This window comes from Meriones unguiculatus, chromosome 17 (assembly GCF_030254825.1).
Source record: "Meriones unguiculatus strain TT.TT164.6M chromosome 17, Bangor_MerUng_6.1, whole genome shotgun sequence".
Lineage (NCBI taxonomy): Eukaryota > Metazoa > Chordata > Mammalia > Rodentia > Muridae > Meriones > Meriones unguiculatus.
This window is the reverse complement of record NC_083364.1, coordinates 17379575-17404883: the sequence shown is the minus strand read 5'-3', so window position 1 is coordinate 17404883 and position 25309 is coordinate 17379575. Positions and strand designations below refer to the sequence as shown.

Genomic DNA, 25309 nt, shown 5'->3' with positions numbered 1-25309 from the left:
TTTGTGTCACTCTGCGGGAAGCGAGACAGGAAAAAGCACGCTCGTCCCGCCCCCTCGACACTCTGATTGGTCAGCGCGGGGGAACGGCTCGCTTCGTCCCCTCTGAGGATTGGTTAGAGCGCGGACGAGCCCGCCCTGGAGCTTTTATGGCGTTAGGGGCGGGGCCTCGGTGAAGTCGCAGTACCTGACTCAAGCCCCGCCTAGCTCAGGCCTCACGGCTAGGCCTCAGCGCCTCAAAGTAGCACGCCTCGACTCGTACCTGTGGCCCTGCATTTTTGTCGTCTGTCGCCTTCTCCGTCTCACACTATTATGGTCCCACCCACGGAACGCCCCGCCCCGAGAGGCTGATTGGCAGGACATAACAGTCAAGCTTATCTGGGCCGTTTGCTGGGTGCCCATCCCCCACCAGACACAATTATTCTAATGACCTTGTGGTAATGGATGGTAATAATGGATAATAACGTTCTAGATCGGAACTCTACATTTTGAAAACAAGTTAAGGATTTAAAAGAAAAATCATTTAAAAGTTAGGATATTCCAAATCTAGAGAAATATTTCGTGTCAAATTTGAATTGAAAAATTTTTCTCAGAAATAATTTAAAGGTTTTTTTCCTTCTTTTAGTATTATTTATAGAATTTATTATTTTTTTCTTTTCCTTTTTTTTTTTTTTTTTGAGACAGGGTTTCTCTGTGTGACCCTGGCTGTCCTGGAACTCTGTAGAACAGGCTGGCCTCAAACTAATAGATCTCTCTGCCTGCCTCTGCTCCCCAAGTGCTGGGACTAAAGGCATGCACCACCACCGCCGCCTGACACTTTTTTTTGTATTTCAAACTGCAGTGTAATCCAAACAAAAATCAGAATTCAGGAAAAGCCCCTGGTGCTGGTGCAGGCCATTCACTCAGAGTTCGGCAGGAGGATTGCTGTGAGTTCCAAGTAAGCATGGACAAAAACAAACAAACAGTGTCCGTAAATAGCTGGTCCTGCTGTGGTGGCACACACCATTAATCCCAGCACTCAGTAGGCAGACGCAGGTGGATCTCTGAGTTCGAGGCCAGCCTGGTTTACAGAGCAAGTCCAGGACAGCCAGGGCTACACAGAGAGACCCTGTCTCAAAAACAAAAAAAAAAAAAGCACTGGCTGCTCTTCCAGGTGATGTGTGTTGAGTCCCCAGGCCCAGGGGATGGCTTGCAACCACCAGCAGGTCCTGTTCTGGGGCCTGACGCCCCTTCGGACCGCTGTGGCACCTTGGGCCCACGGGGTGCACAGACAGACATTCAGGCAGACAACGCTCTCATAAAGTAAGTAAATGGTGTTTGTAGTAACAAAAATAAGATTTTAAAATTCAAAAGAGAGGAGGGCAGAGAGCCAGCTCCACAAGGGCATGACATCAGAACCCGAGTTCGAATCTGCAGTGCCCACAACAAAGGCCTAGCACTTCCGTGAATGCCTGCGCCTCCAGCGTTGGTAGAGGATAGAGGAGAGGCCCAGGGATCGCTGCGGGGACGGCTTCACCCCAAACTTCCGGCTTCCAGGAGAGGCCTGTGGGAAAGCACCGCGAGGCACCTCACACGCACACAGGGGCGGGCACAGGCCCCTGCACACTCAGGCACGTACCGCACACACCACTAAAGCTGAAATCTGCTAACAGCACTGTCTTTTTTCCTTTCTTTCCTTTTTTCCTTGACAGGGTCTCTCTGTGTAGCCCAGGCTGTCCTGGAACTCACTCTGTAGACCAGGCTGGCCAGTTGAATGCTGTGCCTTCTGAGACTAAACATGGTCACACATTGCCTGTTTGAGCAGCTGTTTGACGTAGGCAGCCATCTTTCACTTCCCAGTTAAAATCAGAAGCAGTTTCATCCCCGGACTATAAGGGACATGTGAGAAGGAAGGCAAGGGCCCTCAGCCGTGTGAGGGGACTAAAACCTCTGCTCTTGAGGGCTCACAGCCTGTGACTCCAGCTCCAGGAGCTCCCACGCGCTTCGTCTTCCGGCCTCTGTAGGCGCCGGAGAGGCTCTCGGTTGGCTTGAGCAGGCTAGGAGCCAATTTGGATGTGTTAGAGTAGACTCCGTCTCCCCACAGTGGGAGACGGTATCAGATCTTTCCTGTTGTGGGGGCTGGCAGGATGGCTCAGTGTGTAACGGTGCTTTCCGGCGAGTGTGGCAGCCTGGCTTTGATCCCAGGGGCCCACATAGCGGGAGGAGAGAGCCGGCTCCTGATTGCTGTCCTCTGTGCTCCATTTCTGTGCCCACACACAACAGAGACATAAAACGTGTGTGGTGGCGCACACCTTTAGTCCCAGGGCTTGGGAGGCAGAGGCAGGTGGGTCTGAGTTCGAGGCCAGCCTGGTCTACAGAGAGAGTTCCAGGACAGACAGGGCTACACAGAGAAACCCTGTCTCTGGGAAAACAACAACAAATGAGGCCCCCATTAGTTACTTTAAGGTTCCTGTGTTGGCACTGGAGGGTGGGAGCCTGTGCTAAAACTGGCAACAGAAAGTCGAGAAAAGAGGAAGCATTTACGGGAAACATCACAGTGCCTCGACTGGCAGACACCCTGAAAAACAGGGAGAGGCGTGGTCCCCTGCAAGAAAGAGCTCCTCCCTGCAAGAAAAGCTCGTGTATCAGCATCAGTATCCGCACGGGGTTGGTTTTACTCTTCTGCGGTGCTGGGAATGGAACCCAGGGTCTTGAGGATTCTAGAAAGTTTCACGCTGACCGCCCCGCAGCCACTCACTGGGGGAGCTGTCAGTCGGGGCTCCAACCCTGATCAAGCCCCCAGCACTGCAAGGGGGCATTCTAGAGGCTCCATCCCAGACCCTCATGGCCTGTCTTTGGCTCTTTGAATGGTTTCCAGTTTGAATAGGCCCCTAGGACAAACACTTTTCTCCTGCCTTTTTGCATGTGTCACCCATGCCACAGCGCCCGTGTGGGGGTCAGAGCAAAGCCTGGGTCAGTAGGTTCAGTTCTTTGACCAGGTAGGTCTTGAGGATTGCACTCAACTCTGCAGCCTTTATCCACTGAGCCACCTTTCCAGCCTTTATTTGGTGTTTTAAAATACGGTCTAGCCTGGCGCAGTGGCACACACCTGTAATCCCAAAAATAGGGTAGGCAGAGGCAGGCAGATCTCTGTGAGTTCGAGGCCGGCCTGGTCTACAGAGCGAATCCAGGACAGCCAAGGCTACACAGAGAAACCCTGCCTAGAAAACATTAAGATAAAATAAAATATGGTGTAGCTTTGAAGCCCACCATGGCCTGAAACCAATGACCTTTCAGAGGCTGACACAGGATCCACCATGCCACCTGGCATCCAGTATCTAGGCCTGCTGAGAGGGGTCACTGTGGCAGTATTTCCACAGGACACAGTCAGGGCAGAAGGGCAAAGGTCAGAAGCGTTGGGGCTTGCTGCCCCGCCTGACGGCCTGGAACTCACATGGCAGAAGGAGAAAACTGACTCCAAAGCTGCCCTTCGACACCCCTGCCAGTGTGCCCAAGCAAACAAACACGTCATTTGAACAGTTTTAAGTCAACAGGATTAACCAAGCAAGGCAGCACACACCTGCCATCCCAGTGCCTGGGAAGCTGAGGCAGGAGGATTATCGTAAGTTAGAGTCCAGCCTGAGCTTCAGCAGCGTGAGACCCCGTCTAAGAAAAGAACTAAGAAAAGAACACAAGATAACCCGGGTTTTACGGTGTACCCCTGTAATCCCAGCACTTTGGGGAGGTGGAGGCAGGCAGATCTCTGTGAGTTCAAGGCCAGCCTGGTCTACAACATGAGTCTCAGGACAGTCAAGGCTATGATTGTGCAGAGAAACCCTGTGTCAAAAGACAGGTCACGGGGGCTCAAACCTTCAGTCCTCTCATGCAGAAGGGGCGCAGGTAAATCTGTGAGTTCGAGGCCAGTATGGTCTACTTGAGTTACAAGCTTCAAAAACAAACAAGCAAAAGTTAACGACAATTTTTAAAGTGTCGGGGGGGGGGGGGGAGAGGCTGAGTTGATGCTTCAACCGGTAAAGACTCATGAACAAACAAGCCTGAGCACACACATCTCAGCACCTGGCAGGCCTGTATCAGCAGGGCGCAGGCTGCAGGAACTCTGTGACCACAGTCCCCACCCCAGCTGCTGCTCAGGGATAAAGCCTGGCCATGCTATCACCTGGGGATGAGGCAGGGGCGGACCCAAAGTGAGCTGGCAGTTCTTGGGGTGGGGAAGGTGTTTTCCAATACTTCCCCCCCCAAAGTCTGTATTTGCAGCATTTTATTTTGCATTGTTTTTCTCAGTGTGTCCATTGGGTGGCTGGTACCGGCCTGCCTGGGGCGGCTCGGGGAGAGGCGTGGTCTAGGACTCTGTAGGACGTAAAGAGCCAAGGAAGGAGAAGTGGAGAGACCAAAAAACAGAGAGTGTGGCAGCTTGGAGGAGGCTGCTGGCTGCGGCTGCTGTCGGCGGAGATGAGCCCCAAAAGAACCCTCGACAGGGAGAAGTCAAGGGGTCTGCACCCCCGCCCCGCTAAGCTTGCTCTTTTACGGAGGGCTAAAGGCTTGGTGGGAGGGAGGTAGAGGCTTAAACACCCCAAATAAACTAGACTTTAAAAGCCAGCACAAGGGCTGGAGAGTTGGCTCGGTGGTGAAGAGCGCTGGCTGCCCTTCCAGAGGTCCAGAGTTCAATTCCCAGCACCCACACAGTGGCTCACAGCCATCTGTAATGCGATCTGCAGTGTCCTCTTCTGGTGTGCGTGAAGACAGCAAACTCATATATATAAAATAAATAAAAAAATAAATCTTTAATAAGTAAATATACACCAGTACAACAGCTCACACCAAGCCCAACCCTTGCGAACCAGTCTTTTCCATTTTCTTTGATGGGGGGGGGGTGGGTTAGCTTTTTAATGCTATTTATTTATTTATTTTTGAGACATGGTTTCTCTGTGTAGCCTTGGCTGTCCTGGACTCGCTTTGTAGACCAGGCTGGTCTCGAACTCCCAGAGACCCACCTGCCTGTGCCTGCCTGAGCGCTGGGATCATAGGCGTGCGCCACCGTTCCTAGCTGACCTTAATTAATTCATTTGTTTTCGCCGGGCTGGCCTGAAACTCAGGCCGTGCTTTTGTGGGTCTGGGGGGGGTGGGACCCAGGGCCTCCTGCAGGCTAGGCCGGAACCCTATCCCCGGAGCTCCGGCGCATTTCTTTCTTCACCTCTGTCTGGGAGGACGGTGAGGCACGTGCCTGCCGCAAGCCGCCGCGGACGGCAGAAGCTGCACCTCCGCTTGGGGCCACCGGGCCAGTGCTAAGGTCCGGCTCAGGTCCGCAGGCTTGGAGGCAAGCTCCTGCCCCCAGTGAGCCAGCCCTTCGGCCCCAGGGCGTCACCCTTCCTGAGTTTGGCTCCCTGGGTCCATGTCAGCCGGCTCACAACCTCCCGTAACGCCAGCGAGAACTAAATGCGAGAACTAAATGTTTATTACATAATGTGTTCATCTAGTCACTTTACATCCCGATCACAGAGCTTACGCTAGATAACTGAGTTTACCCTAGTAAACTGAGTGTAGGTTACTCTCTGTCTTTAGAGAGGTAGTATATTTATTTTATTTTATTTTTTAAGATTTATTTTTTATTTATTTACCACATATACAGTGTTCTGCCTGCACGCCAGCAGAGGGCGCCAGATCTCACATTAGATGGTTGTGAGCCACCATGTGGTCGCTGGGAATAGAACTCAGGACCTTTGGAAGAGCAGCCAGTGCTCCTAACCTCTGAGCCATCTCTCCAGCCCCGAGGTAGTATATTTTTATAGCTTACTTAGTTGGTTAAAATGAGCATTTGATTTGAGAGCACTATGATCAAAATGTTGCTTGTGGTTGGTTCACAAGTTATTGCTTTGTTCCAGTAGATAAATGACGTGTGTATTCACGATTCAAGATGTACCCTGTGTTGATAAAGTGGCACTAATGATGAGCTGACATCTCTCTGCAGGTGTCAGCTGTTCATACTGCTGCTGAGCACGGGTCTGAAGCTTGTCTTCTGTCCGACCTCCTTAAGAAAGGTCTTGAAGTAAACCTGTGTCTAAATTTTGAAGAGTGAATATACACTTGTAAAATATGGCACCGGGGGTGCGGTTCATAAATCACTGTTTTCAAATTACCTTCCAATCGATTGTCTAATAATATATTTTTTTCATAGAAAATTCCTAATAAAAATATCGATAAAATATTGACTTGTAATGGAAACATCAATAAAGATAATTATGTGGGGCTGGAGAGATGGCTCAGCAGTTAAGAGCACTGTCTGCTCTTCCAAAGGTCATGAGTTCAACTCCCAGCAACCACATGGTGGCTCACAACCATCTATAATGTGAACTGATTCCCTCTTCTGGCAGATGTAAATGCAGACAGGACACTCATATACATAAAATAAATAAATCTTTAAAAAAAAAGATAATTATGTTTAGTTTTATCACTGTTTTTCAAAGGAGTGAGAAAATATTTCATCTTGCTTTTCTCCATGTCTCTGAAATAATCATTCAAAGAACCGTATAAGCCACTTATGCAATGAATACAACCAATCTGAAGAGCAATACACAAAGTAAAAAAAACAAGATTTATTCTCCAGGGTTGAAATTAATGAGTTGCAGTCAATGAACTTCAGTATTTTAGAAATCAAAGCAGGTACCTCCACGTTCGTTTACAATAAATTCCACCGGCTTACTAACACCTGGTGATGAACAACAGGGCAGCAGCAGAATGACCTTAACGTTCTGCAGCCGGTGACCCTTCCATTCAATGTCAACACATGTTTCATGAAGTATCTCACTATCTGGGAAGGAAAAATAGCAAATAAATAAATAAATAAAAGAAATAAAGAAAGAAAAGAAAAACACCTTGTGTTAAATATCCAAATAAAATGAAAATCTGATCTGAATGCAGCATATGACCATAGCTCTTTACCATTTGTGTGTGTGTGTGTGTGTGTGTGTGTGTGTATGTCATGTGTGTGGCTATTCCCAGGAGCCAGAAGATCTGGGAAGGGGTCAGAAGACCAGAAGTATCAGATCTCCGGAAACTGACAATATGGACTGCTGTATGTAGCTCAGCTTGGGTGATCAGAATCGCTCAGGGCCTTCGCAAGAGCGGCAGTATGTGCTCTTAGCCACGGAGCCATCTCTCCTGCCTCCCCTTTTATTTAAAAATAATTAGATTTGTGTCTTTAAGTGTTTTGCCTCCATGTATGTGTGTGCACCACATACATAAATTGTAAATAAAATTATAAATTTATAAAAACAATAGAAGAGCCAGCTGTGGTACTGCACGCGTTGAATCCCAGCACTTAGGAGGCAGGAGCAGGTAGACGTCTGAGTTGAGGCCAGCCTGGTCTACAGAGCTGTCTCCAGGACAGCCGGGGCTACACAGAGAAACCCTGTCTCAATAAAGAAACATACTGTGGGTGCTGTGTGATGTTCAAAGCATGCGTGGTCCAATGGTGCGGACATCCGCAAAAAGCCTGAAGGCCCGAGCTGGAGGGTCACACACACCTGCCATTCTTTCTCTCAGGGGGTGAAGGCAGAAGGATCAGGAGTTCAAAGCTATCTTCAGCTAGTGGGTTCTAGGCCAGCCTGTGCTACGTGAGGCCCTGCCTCAAAACAAAAGCTGGCTGTGAGGTGCAGGCCTGTGACCCAGCTTGAAAGGCAAAAGCTGCGCTTTTGAGGTCAGAGCATCCAGGGTCACGGACCGGCTCCTCCGAGGTTCGGCTGGTTGGCGGCAAGGACTTGGACCCCTGGAATCCATGTGATCAAAGGCCTGAGCCGGGGAACCGGGTCCCAGAAGGCAGCCTCTGACCGCCACACCAGCTCGGTGGCACAGGCACCTGCGCGGGAACTTACACTAAGTATACAAATGTTCAAAACATAAAAAAGTGACAGCTTTGACACTGACGGCACGGTTTCCGGGCCGCTGGATTGGGCTGAGCTGGGCTCGTTGATTGACAAAGCAATTCCATGGGCAGATGATGAGGTCATGAACAGAATGTGTCATCATGAATCAGTTCCTTAGTGCCCTGGGGTGTTGCAGGGCAAAACACAGGCTCCCCAGCAAGTGGCCCTCTTTGGCAAAGTGTTCTGCTTGAGGAAGTCCTAGGGGAGGAAGCCCTCTTCTACCTGAAATACTGCTTCGCATGCACACGAGGAAGCTGAGGCTCCAAGCTGGGCTGTCACAGGCTCTGGATTCCTCACAAAACCTTGTTTACCCGTGTGCTAGGAGTCCACACCCAGGGAGCCACCCCTGACTCCAGTTCCTTAGTCTAGTCTGCATAAACTCTGACAAAGTACTGCACCCACAAGGCCTACCATTCTACCCCCAGCGAGGGGCCAGGGCCGTGGTCAGCGCTGGAGCCCAGCCTAGAACGCCCAGGGAAGAGTTGAGGCCCCGGGTTCAATCCAGCGCGAGCCACTGGCAAACCGTTGTGAGTGGCCCTGGAACTCAGGGCAGGGATGAGCCAGACAGAACTCAACAACAGGATGGCTGCTGCTGGAGTCACAGACGCGGGGGGCTGCCGGGCTGTGGCCTTCGCACAAGCCTAGTTCGACACTGGAGGTGGAGGCCGTGTGCTGGAGGAGGGGTGGCTCGCCGCTCGGCCAGTGGACCGGTGTTGGGGTGGCGGCCACCCTGCCAGGGAACGCATGGAAGCCCCTCCTCCTGGCTCCCTGGCTCTGTCCAATTGGTTCCCCAGCTGTCCCCGGCCACCTGCTGCTGTCCGTCAGGGCCACCCTTCGGTCCGCTGTTTGTCAGGCCCAGCTCGGAGGCTGCAGGGGAAGAGGGGCTGTGGGGAAGGCTGGAGGAGGTGTGGGTTTCCGGAGCTGGGTGCAGGGATCTCTGCTGTCCGTGAGGGTCTCCAGGTCCGGTGGCCACCGCCCCTGACACACACAGAGGTAAGGGCAAACTCCCACCTCTCCTGTGTTTTAGGCCCCTCCCCCATGGGGAAAAACCTACCATGGTTTAATTTGTTTTCTATTTAATTGTTTTTTATTTAATTTTAGAAAGTATTTAATCTTATTTTATGTGCATAGGTGTGAGGATGTTAGAGTCCCTGGAACCCGAGTTACGGCTGTGAGCCGCCCTGTGGGTGCCGGGTATTGAACTCAGGACCTCTAGAAGAGCAGCCAGTGCTCTTAACTACCGAGCCATCTCTCCAGCCCCTTTTATGTCGTTTTTTAAGTGACATCCTGAAATGTTTATTTTTTTCATGAGTGCGCACAGAGGTGCTCAGCGCTGGGGTGCATGTGTGGTTGTGAGGAGCCCACCTGGGGAGCCTCCTTCCTGTGGGGTGTGGGTAAAGGGGGGTGAGGGGTCGACGTCACACCATCTGGCGTAGCTGCGAGCTCTTCCGCGTGCTGAGCCATCCCGCCCAGGCCATCCCTTCTCTGTTTCCAAAGCGTTTTCGTCTGGGCATGGGGGCCACGTCGACACTGGCGGAGGCCACGGAGCACCGCCTTCCCCAGAAGCTAGGCCGTGAGCCTGGCTTCATCCCTGCCCAGCCTCTGCTCTCAGTTTCTCCATGAGCACTGTGGAAACGGAGGAAGGTCAGCGTTGGGGTCGGAAAACCCGCAGGACCTGTTCCCTGCTCCTCCGTTGTCACAGCGAGGGCCATCTAGGCCAGGTCGCCGGAGCCCCCCAAGTTCTGGGTCAGGCGGAGGTCAGGTCTCAGAGTTAGGTGGCCAGCTAAGGGTAGATTGGGAGCAAAGGCCTGGGGAGGGCTGGCCTTCCAGACTGACCCATCCCGATGGCTTTAAACACTGGATAAAAATAGTCCATGGTGTCAGGGAACATGAGCTGACCACGGGAGCGGGGTTCCAGTGTGGGCCTTTGGGTCCATTCCTGTGTGACCTTGGATAGGTTCTGTCCCTCTCTGAGCCTCTGCTGCCTTCCTTGTTGCTCTGTGGGTTCTGGGGCCCTCCAGTGGCTGGGCGGTGGGGGAGGGGTCCCAAGGTGGGGCTGAGGCCATGCGGGAGTGAAGACAGAGATCCCGCAAGGCCACATCATGTCTCCCTGCCCATCTTCCAGTCTCCATGGCAACCAGGGGCTTGGAGGATCTGGACGGGGGTCTGGGCAGCTGCCTCCCCAGTGACGACCTCTCCTTCCTGGAGGAGCCAGCTCCAGGCCGGCGGCCAGACGGCAAGGCAAGAGGTACCGTGACCCTTGAGAAGCTGCTGGCCCAGCCAGCACGGGCAGGACTCAGAGCTGGGCTCTGTCCGCCACGACCTCCTGTTCCAGGGGCTGGTTGCACAGACTGGCATCCACAATGAGGCGCATGCCTTTGGGCAAAGGCACCTCTGAGCCCCATGTCCCTGCCATCTGACATGGAAGCTGTGATCACTCATTACCCGGCAAAGTAGGGAAAGATGGGATTGGTCAGAGGGGGTGAATATCCAACCTTCTTCCTCATTTCACCTACAGGGACATCCAGGCCAGCCGACTCTAACAGCTGGACACAGGTGAGGAGCTGTGGCCCTGGGTATTGGGGACAGGCTGACAAAAGCACTCCTCTCTCTCTCTCTCTCTCTCTCTCTCTCTCTCTCTCTCTGAGTTAAGGTGACCCAGGCTGCCTTCAAACCCAAACCTCAAGCATGAGCCTGACTTCTGAGCCTCCTGCCTCCCCTGCCCTTAGGGACTGGATAACAGCTGTGCCACACCTGGTTTATGTGACCATGGAGATCGGAGCCTTGGGTGTCCTGCCTGCTGGGCACACTGTAACCCCACACTCCTTTAAAGTTTTTTTCCCTTCATTTTTATTACTTTATGTGTTTTGTCTGCATGAATGTGTACCTCACGCCCGCAGAAGCCAGAAGCGAGCGCTGTATCTCCTCCTGGAAGGTGTCACAAGAGACTGAGCAACCATGTGGGAGCTGGGACTCGAACCCAGCTCCTCTGCAGAAGCAGCCGGTGCACTAGCCGCTGAGACCGCTACCCAGACGCTAATGTAGTTGTATGTATGAATATTCATATGTCCAGATATGAATATTCACACCTATGCATACATATATAATTGTTTCTGCTCGTCTTTTCTCCTCCCACTAGGTGGCTCCCGGGGCTGTTAGCCCTGCGAGCGGGCCGCTCCCCGCTCGGCTGGGCCCCTCCTTTCTGATCTTTAGAGACAGGAGTCTAACTGACGCTCGGGCTGGCATTCAGCTCCAGGCAATCCTCCTGACTCAGCCTCCTGAGGGTTGGGATTGCAGAATGAGTCACTCCAGCTCACTTGTGGGGAGGTGGCGCTCCTCAGCCCCCTCCCCAGAAGACATCTGGACTGTCTCCCCGCGCCCTGCAGGTCCTTCAGGACCCTGTGACTGCTGGCGCTGCAGACGGCGGGGCCAAGAAGATGGAAAAAGAGCTCGCGGCCAAGGAGAGCGCAGGAACCAGCAAGGCTGCAGCAAGTGGGTCTGCTGGGGCCAGGGTGCGGTGGTGTGCGCCTCTCTGGGTCAGCATCCCCAGGGGGCGGTGGTGTGCGCCCCAGGCGCGCGGGTCAGCATCTCCAGGGGGCAGTGGTGTGCGCCCCGGGGCCAGGGGGCGGTGATGTGCGCCGGGCGCGGGGGTCAGCATCCCCAGGGGGTGGTGGTGGTGTGCGCCCCGCCGGGTCAGCATCCCCAGGTCGCGGTGGTGTGCGCCCCGCCAGCCGGGTCAGCATCCCCAGGCGACCTACCGACCCACGCTTGTCCCGCAGGCCCCCGGAGCGTTCCCGCGCGTAAGAAGTCGCAGGCTGCGCCCCCCCTGAAGCCGCCCCCACCGCCGCCCGCGCCACCCAGAGACGACGAGCTGCCCTGGGGAGACCTGACGCTCAACAAGTGCCTGGTGCTGGCCTCGCTGGTGGCGCTGCTGGGATCGGCCCTCCAGCTGTGTTGGGGTAAGCTCTGCGGGGCCGCGAGTGAGCCTGCGCAGGAGCGGGAGCGCGGGAACACTCCGAGGGGTGGGGCGGATTCCCCCGCTTTTGGCCAGGCTGTGCCTCCTTGCTCCTGAGCTCGGGCCTCTCTCCCCGGTGGGTGGGAATGGCCTGTGAGTCCCAGGGTCACACGTGGCCTTCCAGCCTTATGGTGTCTGCCTTGAGTTTTCACAACCAGGCCCTGGCTGACCTCAAACTCACAGAAATATGCCTCCTAACTGCTGGCATAAGGGTGTGTGCCGCCACCACCAGTTTTGTTTTGTTGTTTTTTCCAGACAAAACTCTCAGGTAGCCCAGGCTGGCCTCCTGCTTTGACCTCCCAAGAACTAGGATGGCAAGAACACACCTTGAGCTCTGGCTTTTGGGCTCACTTGGTAGCACAGGCTAGCCTGGGTCTCATGGCATCTCTCCAGCCAGGATGACAGGCATATATGGCTCTTCCACTCCTTCATTAGAGAAGGGACCCACACCCCACCCTGGGGCAGAGAATCACTAGCCCCCCCCCCCCCAGTGCAGCTTGGGTGGGGAGACAATGGCCACTCCACAGGGGGAATAAACAGAGAGGGAGCAAGGTCTCTAGAAAGAGGTTGGCGTATCTGGGCTGCAGCTCCCTGGGAAGCTGGAGTTGATGGCTGCAGCTTGAGCCATGCCGAGAGTGGAGTTCTGGGAGGGAGGGGGAGGAAGAGGTGGATGTGCCCCTCCCCATCCTCCAGCCCAGACTGACTGATTTTCAGACGCAGTGGCTGGGGAGCCTGCCCCCCAGCAGTGGGTCCTGCCCAGCTCTCCACCCAAGAAGCCAGCGTCACCTCCGGTAAGCCTTTCTCCCAGCGTTTTCACCCGACGGGGCTACCCATTCAGGGAGAAGGAGGCTGGGCCTGTGGGGGAGGTAGGCAGGGACCCTAGGACCCCGCTTTGTCTCCCTGCAGCCTAAGCCCCCACCCTCAGTGCCCCCATCCAGGCCTCCCGAGCCCACGCCTGGGCCACCCCAGACCCAAGCACAGATGCTGGACAGGCCTGAGCGTCCTGGGAGCCCGGAGGCTACAGAAACCCAGGAGGAGCCTGGGGGATCCTCTCCGGACGCCTCCGGGGAGGAACGCTCACCCCTCGGGGACCGAGGGACCCAGGAGAAGCCTCGGAAGGAGAAGCCAAGGAAAGAGGAGAAGCTGAAGAAGGAGAAACCAAGGCGGGAGAAGCCAAGGAGAGAGGAGAGGCCAGGGGCCACCAGGGAGCCCCGCCAACCCCTGCCCAGGCGCTGGGAGGGGCGGGAAGGAGGCCATCGGCCATGGAGGCGGGACTCCAGGGACCTGGGGCGTGACAAGCGGCAGGCCTGGGCTCCCCAGAGACGCCGTGACCACGACGACCGGCCCAGACAGAAGCACCGTGGGGGAAAGGGGCGAGACTGACCCCCCATGTCCCGGCGTGGATCCCACCTCCCCTGTCCCTGAAGCCCCAGGAATAAAGCCTGTGTGGCGACGGCCCCTTTGTGCCTGGACCCTGAGGGTGGAGGAGCCGGAGATGGGGTCAGCGAGATGTAAAGAGGGGCTATCCGAGTTCCATCCCTTGACCCACTCCAGAGGGAGAGAGAGAAGGGACGCCGTTAGTTGACCTCTGACCTCCATCTCTGTGCTATGCAACTGTCTCAGCATGCGCAGCCAGGCCTGGCTTAGGCCCTGATTTTCCTGTCTCTACCTCCAGAGTGCTGACAGCTACACTTGACATGGTGCTTGGTTTTTTAAGAGGTGTGTGTGTGTGTGTGTGTGTGTGTGTGTGTTGGGATATGCAAGTGTCCTTTGCTCCTGATTCATTCTCCAGCTTCCATTTTTGGTTTTTATGAAACAGTTTTGCTCTGTAGGTTCAGGCGTTTCTCCTGCCTCAACTTCCTTCCAGCCAGACACCTTCCCCTCCACATACACAGATCAATTGATTGAAAAAGTAACAGGGTCCAGGAGTTTAATGCCAGCAGTGGAGAGGCAGAGGCAGGTGGCTCTCTGAGCTGGAGGCCAGCCTGTTGAGCTCCGGCGTAGCCAGGGCAACGCAGAGAAATCCTGTCTGGAAAAGAGTAAAGTGATGCGGACCTGGGGACCGAGAGCTTCCCCATGGGTGTGTGGCTGTGGGTGGGGAAGAGAGAGGTGACAGGAGGCCCCACCACCCACAGACACCCCAACTGAGCGTTTGCTGATCTTTATTGGGACACTGACCGGGGGCAGGGCGGGCGTCACCGGCAGCCGCACTCAGTGGCCACCATGTTGGGGACGTGGTGCGCGCTGATGCGCTCCTCGGACAGGCTGATGAGGAGCTTGCCAGCGTAGGCAGTGGGCACGCAACAGGGGACGCGCCCTAGGGCGGCCCCGCGGGCCAGCATCTTCAGCAGCAGCACCACGTGGTTCCCGTAGCGGGGGTTGCGGTCGGACTGCGGCCACGCGCAGGCGCCTTGGCAGTTGTTGGCCTGGTAGGTCTCAGGGATGAGGACGGAGCGCTCGGCGCGCAGGTCCACGCTCAGCTCGCGCAGCGCGCACAGCCCTCCGGCCGCCGTCCCCGCGCTGCGGCCGGGCCTCCCGCGCCCTTCCCGCCCGCGCCACTCGGCGCGGAGGCCCTGGAGCGCCTTCAGCAGCAGCAGGGCGCGCAGCGGGTCCCCGGGGCTGCGGGAGTCGCGGGAGCCGTTGGGGCACAGCTCCAGCAGCCGCGACAGCAGCGGGGGCGCGGCGGGGGGCAGTCCCGGGAGGTCCCGCAGCTCCGCGGCCGCCGCCTGCAGCTCCACAGCCACCCTGCGGGCCAGGCCGGCCGCCCAGGGAGCGGAAGTGGGGCCGTGCGGCGGCGTGGGCGCTCCCGCGGTGGCCGCCGCGGGTGGCAGCAGCAGCAGCAGGGGCTCCTCCCCATCCAGCAGGCGTTCCAGCGCCGCGGGGTCCGACAGGTTGACCAGGCCCTGCGGGAAGCTGGCCAGCTTGTCAGGGTCCAGGGCCAGGCGTGTGTGCGAGGCCCGGGTCAGGGGCCCCCGCAGGGCATGGACCAGGCGGGTGAGGGTCTCTAGGAAGGGGTCAGAGCTGTGTGGCAGGTCCTCCGCCTCTAGGGACAGGCTGGAACAGAATGCAGTGGGCCAATTGTGAACACGGGAGGCTGCGCCGCCCTCCCCCCTCCCCCCCCCATTGCGGAGGCATCTCTCCAGCCCTGAGCGCACCTCGGCTGTGGGAAAGGCTTGGTGTCTAGCTGGCCGAGCGCTGGCTGCGGTGACGGTGACGGCCCGGCAGGTGGCAGCAGCAGGGTGGGAGTCATGCGCGTGAAACAGCGGGAGTCAGAGCCAAACAGAAAGGCCTGCAGCTGGGCAATGCTCAGGATGGCACCTGCGGAGGGTGGGCACTGCTGGCTGGGGGCGGGGCTAAGGGCCGCCTCCTTCCACGCTGTCCCCGCCCCTCCGCCCGGGCCTGCCTACCTCTGTGAGGCTGAAAGGTTAGGGCCAGACCAGGGCCGCTCCAGGCCCTCTCTGGGAAGTCCACGGCCAGCACCAAAAAGCGGGTGTCTGGGGTCGGACAGAGGCTCTGTGGACACAGGGACTCACTCAGCTGGGACCGGGGATGGCCAGGCCACAGGCACCCCCCCCCCCCACTGGCAGTGGACTCCCAGTTGAACTCCAGACCCCAAGAACCTTCCATCAGGCGGAGCAGTTCCTTCCCCGCCCCCAACAGAGCGCTGTGGAGGGATGGCCCCGTGCAGCTAGCTCTCTGGTACCTGAGGGCCCTGCAGTCCAGCCCCTGTGACTGTGACCTGGGGCCCGGGGCCAGGGTACAGCACCAGCAGGGCCTGCTCCCAAGGCCTGGCCTCCCCGGGTGGAGGCGCTTGGAACTTCAGCAACAGAGTGGGCTCCCATAGCACTGCGGGCAAACGCGGGGGCAACCGAGTCAGTAAGTCTGTCCTACAGTCCCTCAGCTAGACTGGGGATCTTCTGGGACCACGTGCGCCTGAAAGATCCTCATCAAAGGGTCTTGCTGAAGGGACACGGTGGCCGGGGGCCCTGCTTGGTTGTCTGCCTGTCTGGGAAGGGGTGACCGCTGGAGTGTGCCCTGCCACGGTGGTCTTCGCGGCTCTGCCTGGCAGCCAAGCAGGGGGACTGCCCACAGCCCCAGGGTACAAGGGTACTGAGCCACCACATACCTTCAGCCAGATGCAGGGCCAGGAACTGCTGTGTCCCGGTCTCCCGCAGCCAGGCCCCCAGGTGCTGCAGCGCTGCCAGGGTGGCCTGGGAGCCAGGACTGCAGACTCCAAAAGTAGCCCGGTCTTGGGGCTCCCAGTGAGATTCCCGTACAGCCTCCAGGAAGGCATGCTCGTAGCTGTCCAGGCCCCCGACCACCCTCAGGGAAGCCTTGCTGGTGTTCCCCTGTCCTCTCAGGCTCACCAGGCATGAGGGCTCTGGGGCACTGCTGGGAGGCCAGAGTCCATCCTCCAGGAAGATGAGGCCCCTGGTGCTGGGCGCCAGCTCTTCGGGGGTCTCAGCCTGTGACACAGGCCCCAGGGCCAGCAGTAGTGCTAGCAGAGAGAGGGGTGACCTCTGCATGGTGGTGCAGCAAGGGTTGGGCGACCCTGCTCTTATGTAGGGCTGAGCCTGAGCTCCTGGGAGGGACACCTCTATCAGCTCCGGAGGTGACCTTGGGGGCCCGTGTCTGGCGCCCTGCACGCCCGGCAGGTGGGAGGCAGCCTTCTCAAAGGGCTTTCTGTCCTCAGAGCTGGGCCCCCAACTGCAGAGGGCAGAACTGTCCTTGGGTAGCTCCCATCCGCCTAGAGCCCACCTGGAGGACCTTCAGGCCCGGGTCACCACGTCTTCAACACAGGCGAGCAGTACCCACCCCCACCAGAAACACACTGCAGACACCGAGACACGGGGGAGGCTGTTTAATAGGCACAGGACAGGACAAAATAGAAAACCTTCCAAGGACTGGCCATGGGAAAAGACCACACACGCGGGGCAACTGCTCAGTTGCCTGGGGGAGGGGGAGGCATGGTCCCAGGGCCCTCTGAAGGAAGGGGAGGCCTTAGCATGGGGGGCATAGGAGCTGGGTGCACCCCAGGGTTTGAAGGGTGAACTCCTGGGGGCTGAGGGTGGACCCCAGGGGCAGCAGGGTGGACCCCAGGAGGAGGCTGGGGGTGCACCCCTGGTGCCTGAGGGTGGATCCCAGGGGCTGGGGGATGGACCCCAGGGGCCTGAGGGTGGACTGCAGGGGCGGGGGGGTGTACTCCCGGAGCCTGAGGATGCACTGCAGATGTTGGGGGAGGGTGCACCCCAGGGGCAGGTGGGTGCACCCCAGGGGCTGGGGGATGGACCCCAGGGGCAGGTGGGTGCACCCCAGGGGCTGGGGGATGGACCCCAGGGGCTGGCGGGTGCACCCCAGGAGCTGGTGGATGGACCCCAGATGTGGGTGGGTGGACCACTGGGGCTGGCGGGTGCACCCCAGGAGCTGGTGGATGGACTCCAGATGTGGGTGGGTGGACTACTGGGGCTGGGGGATGCACCCCAGGAGCTGGTGGGGGCATCTGGGGAGGTCCAGGGGGGCCAGAGGGGGCAGGCCCAGTAGGGGGCATGGGGGGGAGGGGCAGGCCACCAGGAGGAGGTGGCGGCAAGGCATCAGGGAGCGGTGGGCGAGGAGGAAGGCCATTCATGAGTGGGGGTGGGGGCCGCTTGACACCTGGGGGTCCCGCTGGGAGGCTGGGCGGGGCCGGGGGCTTCTCCATCTTAAAGTGGAACTGAAGAAAAAACTGCAAGGGGGGAGGGCGGGTCAGTATCACAAGGGTGGGGGTAGGGATGGGCACCATCCACGGCCTGGGCACCGTACCTGCTTAGTCTCTCGGTTCCAATGGGTCCAGAACTTGCCCTCAGCCTTGTCAATCTCCCGGCTTGGCACCTGGAGGAGGAGTCAGAGGCTGCAGCACCCCAGGGAGGGCTGGATGGACAGACAGCTGGGGCTGGGTCTAGCCGCCCTCCTGTCCCACAGTGTGATTACCTTGAAGGCGATGGTCTCGTAGGGCTCAGCGGCCATGAGCAGGTACTGCCAGCGGCGGTCCGGGGGCTCAATCCTCTGCTCGTAGGCAGACATGAAGCGGTGGCGTGGCATGATGCCCTCTGCGATCTCAGGATAGTCAATCTGTGGGATGCGCACAGCAGTGTTGGCACCACCTCCACCCAGGTGTCCGGTCCACCTGATTGGCCCCAACTCACCTGGAACAGCAGGCTCTGCTGGCCCATCTCTGTGTCCCTCTGCTTGGTCACTGTAACACAGGACGGGTCTGTCACGTATGCAAGGCCTGGCCTCTCTGGCCCCACAGTAGGGAAGGCCTCGGCAGAGCGCAGCAGCCCTATGTGGTGCTGTGGCACAGCCTCCCCGGCACCCTGCTTGCCAAAGGCGGCTCTTGGGAACATGGCTTCCTGCCAGGCAGGTCACCCAGGGGCTTCTCTGCTGAGGGGCTATGGGAGCGGGGATAGGTGCTCACTGGCCACACGGGGCCCCTGGCAACACATGCAGGGAGGACAGAGAAAGCGGTGGCTGCATCCTGGGGAGGGGGTATATCCGGTGCCCAGGCCTTGGGCTCATTCATGCCACAGCCGACAACCGTGGGCAGGCCGCCACACACCCACAAACCCACCTTTGTAGCCAGGGCGGCCAATCTTGACAAACTTCTTCACCTCTACCTTGACCTTCTCCGGGGCAGGCTGGGCGGGGGCCTCCTTGGCCTCCTTGGCAGCTCGCCGGGCCCTGCACACAGGAGATGTCATGTCAGTTCGTGAACCACCAACAGCCACCAAGGCCAAGCACCCAGGTGCCAGAGGTGCCCACCCCGCCCCGCCCCGCCTCCGTGTCTGCCGCTGTCCTTGCTCTTCAGCCATCTGCTCTGCACTGAGCCGGTCAGGCCGAAACACTGGGCAGAGCATCCAGATGCAGGGGGCCTTTTCCCTCCTCTCCCATTAGCCCACCCCAAGCAAGGGCTCCCCTCGAGTGGCAATATTGTAGGGGCTCACAGGTTAGTTTGATGTTTCTTCCCTTGGGTATGGGCCAGGTAGCTCCCCTGCAGAGAGAAAGGAGACAAATGTGGCCTGGAGCTGGGTGGAGCCTGAGAGCCTTCAGGGGACGCAGCGGCTGCGCTGCACTGGGGAGACAGGGGCTCGCCTTGGCACTCACCACTTCCCGGGAACCCCTCTGTGGTCAAACCAGCACACTCCAAACATCACCAGGAACGGCGGCTGCCTGGGGGAGCTCCCGACAAAGGGGTGGGGCCTAGGACACTGCTCAGCACCCACTGCCTGGCACCTCAACCGGTCCCCATTTTCAACACATGTGTCATCCACTGCTGATCGGTTGGTCATTTAGTGAAGAAGGGGGAGGAGGTGACTTCCCGAACTACCAACGGATTCCAGAGTCCTCTCCCCAGAGAAAAGGAGAATAGCTACATCCCCTCCCTGAACCCCCAAATGGGGAAGCCGCGCTGCTGCCCTGGCACACATTACTATTTATAAGGACATTCTCAGATCAAGCGTGCTAACTCCCGCTTTGATACCAAAGACAGTGAAAGGAACAGGACAGAAGGGGAGCTGGCATCCAGCCAGGCCTGCAGTGAGCTCCAGGCTGGTCAGAGCTGCACAGTGAGAGCCTGCCTCAGCAACTGGACTGGGTGTACCGCAGCTCAGGGGCAGCACTGAGGGCCAGGGTGAATCCCCAGTGCTGAGAGAAAAGAAGTTCAACCAAGCCAGACCAACACTGATCGAGAGCCCCTCTGGGCTGGCGCGAGGCTCGCAGAGTCACACACTCGCGCACAAAGGTAGCAGCACATACCTCATTGTTATGCAGGGTCAGGCAGAGTTTGCACTCATAGGACCCCAGGTGGTTCTTCATAAAATACGGGTCCTGGGAGAGGAGAGACGCACCATTACACCACACAGCCTGGCCCTGGGAACTGGGGACTGAGGCGTGGGAGGGAGGTGTATAGGTGCGGGGGCATCACCCTCCTCCAAACACCACCTTGTTGATGTCGATGGTTTCAAGGGCCAGCTGCCGCAGCCGCTCCCTCCGGTCCCGGTTGCTCTCGGAGGAGGAGGCCACGCCCCCACTCCCAGTCTTGCCTCCAGGTCGGTGCTGAAAGTCCATGGTGCAGGCCTGGCGACTTTAGAGGACAGGAAAAAAACCTGGAGAAGCAAGGAGAGTAAGGCTCAGAACACCGCAGGCAAACGGGCCACCCTGGTCTTGAACTCCATCCTCCAAATGCTGCAACTACAGGTATGAGCCACTATTACCATCTATGTAGTCCCGGCTGTCCTAGAACTCTATACTGCCCATGCTCCGACAGCCCCTGCTAGAATGGAAGGATCCCTCTCCCCAACAGGCCACACAGGCCACGTGGAGTTTTTCCTAGTCTGCCCTCCAGAGAGCACTCAATGCTCTGTACCAAGGGTCCCACCTGAGGCTCAGCCAGAGCCTCCTGCAGTGTTCTCTGACAGTGGATACTTTACAGACGACTCAGTGCCTGCCCCAGGCCCTTGGTTTAAACCCAGAGGTAAACTCAGACAGCACCCAGGAGACAAGTGGAGGGTGTTCTTGTCATCAAGGACTGGAGCCTCATACAGCAAAGGGGGCTTTGTAGGCATGGCCAAGAATCTCAGGGCCAGGCTTCCGACTATCTACATCGTCACAAGTGCTTGCTGAGCATGCAGACCCTGACATCAGCCCCGAAGGAAGAAGAGGCCAGAGCAGGGACTCCAGAGATGCCGCGATGGTTGAGAGGATATGCACTGAAGATGTGGGGCAGGACCAGCCTGCTGGAGCTGTGCCATACTCAGCCACACAAGGACTGAAGAGATGCATCGCCTGCGTCTTCGAAAGCCGCCAGGAGACACTCCCACAGAGGGAGTTAGCCAGGCGTGAGAGCAGAGTTGCAGGGGTGGCGGAGTCGGGTTCTCGGGTGAGAGAAGTAGCGGCAGGGTGGAAACTGCTCCAGTCCCTGGCGGAAACAACTCCCCAAAGCACAAGACTCCTGACCATCCTTCCTGGAGAGATGGGGTACCCAGCCACCTGCTTGAGGGTACAACTCAGGGCTGGAGCACTCATCCAGTATTCACGAGGACCTCTAGGATGAGTGCCTGAGGGTGGTGTATGTATGTGTCTGGAGCAGTTTTGCAACATCGCACAGCTGAGCCACCTCCTCAGCCCACGCGGTTTCCAGCCTCAGAAAACACAGGAAAAGGTGGGGGCACGGTGGTGTACACCTTTCATTAGGCCCTTATCTCAGGCCGAGGTAGAGGTAGAGGACATCTGGGTTAGTCAGAAACCAGACTTGGCTGTGCAGTGAGACCCCATCTCAGATAAAAGATAAGGGGGTGGGTGGGCTGGCAAGATGGCTCAATGGTTACAAACACTTGCTGCTCTTACACAGGACCTGCCGTCCAGTTCCTAGCTCTTAAACTGGGCGGCTCAAAACCACCAGCTCCAGCTCCAGGGGATCTGACATCCCGTTCCGGACTCTGTGGGTACCACACTCACACAGGCAAACACATAAGCAGAGAAACAAACACGGGAAAGCACTTATCTTTCTGCTTCCTGACTACAGAGGCCAACAAGACCACAGCTGACCACACCTTCATACAGTAGGCCGCAGTGAACAAATCAAACAGCCAGGTGTGGTAGCATGTGCTGTAAATCCCAGTACTCCGGAGGCAGAGGCATGACAACGTATGTGAGCTGGAGGACAGCCTGGTTCACAGAGTTCCAGGTCAGCCACAATTATGTAGTAAGAGCCTGTCTGAAATAAGTTAAAAGTTCTGCTTATGACCGGAGGGCACACAAGTGAAGCCTGAAACAAGAGGAGGAACGGATAGAAGACATGAGACCTACAGGACCATCATAAGATTACTGATAAACAATCAACAGGGAAAGAAAAGTAGCATTTGTGAAGATAATGGCCTGGAACAAAGATGAATCGCTTTTTAGTGGATATACAGTTACCTTTTAATCCCAACAATAAACCTACTCCAGTGGGTGGGGGCAACCAGGGTTCTGACTAACAAAAAGAAAAACTGGGGCAACCAAGATCAAAAGATACTCCAAGGTGGGCTGGAGAGCTGGCTGGGAGGTTAGGAAGAGCACAGGCTGTTCTGCAAAGGTCCTGGGTTCAATTCCCAGCAACCACATTGTGGCTCATCACCATCTATAGTGAGACCTGATGCCTTCTTCTGGTGCGCAGGCGCACACACACGCAGAATGCTGCATAAATAATAAGTAAACAATGATAATAATTAAACAAACATACTCCAAGGTGCCAGGCCGTGGTGGCGCACACTTTTAATCCCGGCGCTTAAGAGACAGAGGCAGGCGGATCTCTGTGTTCGAGGCCAGAGCGAGTCCAGGACAGCCAGGGCTACAGAGAAACACTGTCTCGGAAAAAAAAAAAAAGAAAGAAAGTAATAAAAGGAAAAATAAGAAAATGGAAAGAGACTCCGAGAGCCCGAGGCACCCCGGCGGCCACCGAAGCGACACAGAAACCCGCGATCCCGCTAGATACCCAACGGGCCTCGCGAGAGCGCGCCAAGCCTGAGAGGAGCGGGCGCCGCCGCCGTCCCGGCCGGCCCCACGCTCCCGCTCCCAACCCCCCTTCCGGCGGACCGCAGCCGGGTCAGCCGCCACCAACGCACCGCCTGGCTCCTCACCCGCGCCCAGAGCCGCGCTGCCCGGGCTCTGCCTCCGCGATGGCCACGACTTCAGTGTGCGCACGCGCACAGCCGACTACGCAATCACTTCCGGGAGCAAAGACCGCGGAGTTCCGCGTGTGCGCATGCCCGGCTGACGGGCGCCGCTTCAGGAGGCGCGAAGGAAAGGAGCGCCGGGGCACGAAGTGCGCACGCGCGTTCCCCCTCCCTCCCTGTCTCTCCGCCGTTAAGTGTGAACTATCGCGGCAGGACGGAGACGTTAGGTTTCGGCGGCCCGGGAGTGCGCTCCGCTCTTCGCGGGCGGCTATGAACCTAGCTCGACACCTCCCGTGCGGTGTGTCTGACGGTTGCTTAAGGACGGCAGATTCCCTTACCTTCCGCCTCCGTGACCAACTGCGCCGACGCGACAACGAGCGCCACGCAGCGCGCAGGCGCAGTAGTCCTGCCGGGACTTCCGGGGTCGCTCCCTGAGACTTTTGTGGCGCTAGTTGCGGCTTCGCGGAGGACGGCGGCCGGGAGGCAGGGCACGTATTGGTTCGCGCGGACCCCGGCGGCGTGATGCGGTACAACGAGAAAGAGTTGCAGGCGCTGTCTCGGCAGCCGGCAGAGATGGCGGCCGAGCTGGGCATGCGGGGCCCCAAGAAGGGGAGCGGTGAGGCGGTCGGGGCCGCGGCTGGGGCGCTGGGCGGCTCGGGTGGGCGGATGAGGACAGTTCCGCGCTGACACCGCCCTGGGTTTGCAGTGGCCAAGAGGCGGCTGGTGAAGCTGGTGGTGAACTTCCTCTTCTACTTCCGCCCGGACGAGGCCGAGGTAGGGGCGTGGGGGGCGCGGGGGACCCGCGCGGCCCGGAGGCCGGCGCTCATGGCCGTGTCTCGCGCAGCCCCTCGGAGCCCTGTTGCTGGAGCGCTGCAGAGTGGCCCAGGAAGAGCCCGGCGGCTTCTCCATTAGTAAGTGTGATGGTCCTCGCCGTCCTTACTTCGAACTCTGCTCCGCACACCTGTCTCCCTTTTACTCCCTCAGGAGCCTCCGACATCTGGGAGCCCAGCGCCCCTCCAGCTGTCACTTGTCCCCGGGTCTGGGTCCCGCTGATGCGGTCTTAGTTTCTATCCCCACCTGTGCAGCCTGCGCAGAGCTGGGTATTGTATAGGAGAAGCAGTCTCTGCCACAGGGAGGGGCCAAGAAGTGACACTATCTCAGCCTTCTCTCCTGGCTGTCTTCATCATCCAATGAGGCTCACCATCTGTATCCCTATCTTCTAAGTTTTGCACGTGTATGTGGAGGCCAGAAGTCAGTTTCCGGTGCCCTCAGCCAGCCACTTGCCCCGTCCGCATTCAAAACGTTTATGTGTACACATGTATTTGGGTGTGAGCTTGCCAGTGAGGTCAGAGAACAGCTTTTGGCAGTTGGTTCTCATCGTCCACTATGTGGGCTCCCCACACCCAACGCTGATGACCAGGCTTGGCAGCAGACACCTTCACCCCCTTGGGCATCTCAGCAGCCCCTCCTGGGATGTGTTTTTAGGCTAGCCTGGCTGGCCAGCAAGCCCTCGAAGCCCTCCCAGCTCCTTCCTCAGCGCTGAGGTTACACGTGCACCGTGCTTTGGCACCCTGCTAGGAGTTGTGTGACAGGCACTTTAATGAGTGTGCCGTCTCCACAGCTGTTGGTGCAGGGCCCACCCTAATGACCTCACATTAGCTGTTCGCAATAACTCAACCCCCCAGCAGGTCCCTATTTGTGGGTTCAGGATCAGGACTCTGGAGGAGCCAAGCCAGCCTGTGTGGTGGTAGAACGAGAGAAGGTGCAGTTTGGGACCCTGGTGAGAGGTAGCTGGTCCTTGTGGCCAGCAGGATGTGGGCTGATTGGACACTGACCAGAGCTGGCTCCCTTTCTTTATTCCTTTCCAGGCTTCGTGGAAGACCTCAGCAGGAAGTATCACTTCGAATGCGGTAGCCAAGAGCAATGTCAGGAATGGATGGAGGCTCTGCGGCGGGCCAGGTGGGGCTTTAGGGACTGCAGGGAACTTGGGAGAAACATGGGGGAAATATGACCAGTGAGTCCAACCCTTTCCTCCAGCTACGAGTACATGCGACAAAGCCTGGTCTTCTACAGGAATGAGATCAGGAAGATGACAGGCAAGGTATGCGGGGCTGGAGGGGTGGGCCAGCCTTGCGGGGCAGCTTTCCCTGGCCCTGCTCACAGGCCCCGTGCGCCCCCACCGCAGGACCCCCTGGAGCAGTTCGGCATCTCCGAGGAGGCCAGGTTCCAGTTGAATAGCTTGCCTATGGATGGGCGGACTGCTTGTATTGGCTCCCAGCTAGATGCGTTGGACTGACCATCGCTGGGCCCCTGGCTACTCTGGGAGGTATATTTCAGAGGCTTAAAAACATCTGTTCAAAGCCAGAGGTCCAGAGAGGTGGGCAGGCGCTGTGGTCCCCACCCCCCATGCCATCTCCCTTCAAGTGACATCCAGGGGCTGAGCCTGGCACAGCTCCCATGTCCATTTTCAGATGAATGTATAATGCTAGGTAAAGCTGTGAATGGTGAGGGTTCCCCTCAGCCAGCTGTGAACCCCACTCCTGCTGATACGCTAGAGCAGGCCACGGTGCTGGCCTTCAGTGCCGAGCCTGCTCTTTAATAAAGGTACCTCTTTTCCAAGCCAGTGGATTGAGTGGGGAGAGGAGGGCGCACGGGCTGCTGTGCCAGGTTAGGGTTGTCACATCTAG

The 25309-nt window shown here is 57.7% G+C and overlaps 4 protein-coding genes across 6 annotated transcripts; 2 read left to right on the top strand and 2 right to left on the bottom strand.

Moving 5' to 3' along the window:
• The first annotated feature begins 10046 nt into the window (after positions 1-10046).
• Jsrp1 (junctional sarcoplasmic reticulum protein 1) lies at positions 10047-13378 on the top strand. The gene is made up of 6 exons (XM_021648855.2): positions 10047-10164; positions 10435-10472; positions 11303-11408; positions 11696-11875; positions 12646-12722; positions 12838-13378. The coding sequence occupies exons 1-6, from the start codon at positions 10047-10049 to the stop codon at positions 13312-13314; spliced, it is 996 nt and encodes a 331-aa protein (XP_021504530.1). The 3' UTR covers positions 13315-13378.
• Positions 13379-13853: 475 nt separating this feature from the next.
• Amh (anti-Mullerian hormone) lies at positions 13854-16687 on the bottom strand. Its single transcript, XM_021648850.2, has 5 exons — positions 16058-16687; positions 15635-15777; positions 15339-15444; positions 15087-15249; positions 13854-14985 (listed from the first exon to the last, which is right to left on the bottom strand). Exons 1-5 carry the CDS (start codon positions 16455-16457, stop codon positions 14127-14129), a joined length of 1671 nt encoding a protein of 556 aa, XP_021504525.1. The 5' UTR covers positions 16458-16687; the 3' UTR covers positions 13854-14126.
• Positions 16688-16777: 90 nt separating this feature from the next.
• On the bottom strand, positions 16778-23093 carry Sf3a2 (splicing factor 3a subunit 2). Of its 3 annotated transcripts, none has more exons than XM_021648926.2 (9): positions 22961-23093; positions 19909-20072; positions 19723-19794; positions 18912-18958; positions 18539-18648; positions 18114-18163; positions 17899-18039; positions 17731-17799; positions 16778-17653 (listed from the first exon to the last, which is right to left on the bottom strand). In XM_021648926.2, the coding sequence occupies exons 2-9, from the start codon at positions 20032-20034 to the stop codon at positions 16874-16876; spliced, it is 1395 nt and encodes a 464-aa protein (XP_021504601.1). In that variant the 5' UTR covers positions 20035-20072; positions 22961-23093; the 3' UTR covers positions 16778-16873. The 3 variants fall into 3 exon arrangements, with proteins under 3 accessions (XP_021504601.1, XP_021504598.1, XP_021504599.1); XM_021648923.2 differs by lacking the exon at positions 22961-23093 and adding an exon at positions 22587-22731; XM_021648924.2 differs by lacking the exon at positions 22961-23093 and adding an exon at positions 22572-22698.
• An 11-nt stretch (positions 23094-23104) lies between these two features.
• Positions 23105-25241, top strand: Plekhj1 (pleckstrin homology domain containing J1). The gene is made up of 6 exons (XM_021648928.2): positions 23105-23238; positions 23329-23396; positions 23467-23533; positions 24491-24581; positions 24660-24723; positions 24808-25241. Exons 1-6 carry the CDS (start codon positions 23145-23147, stop codon positions 24916-24918), a joined length of 495 nt encoding a protein of 164 aa, XP_021504603.1. The 5' UTR covers positions 23105-23144; the 3' UTR covers positions 24919-25241.
• The last annotated feature ends 68 nt before the right edge of the window (positions 25242-25309 follow it).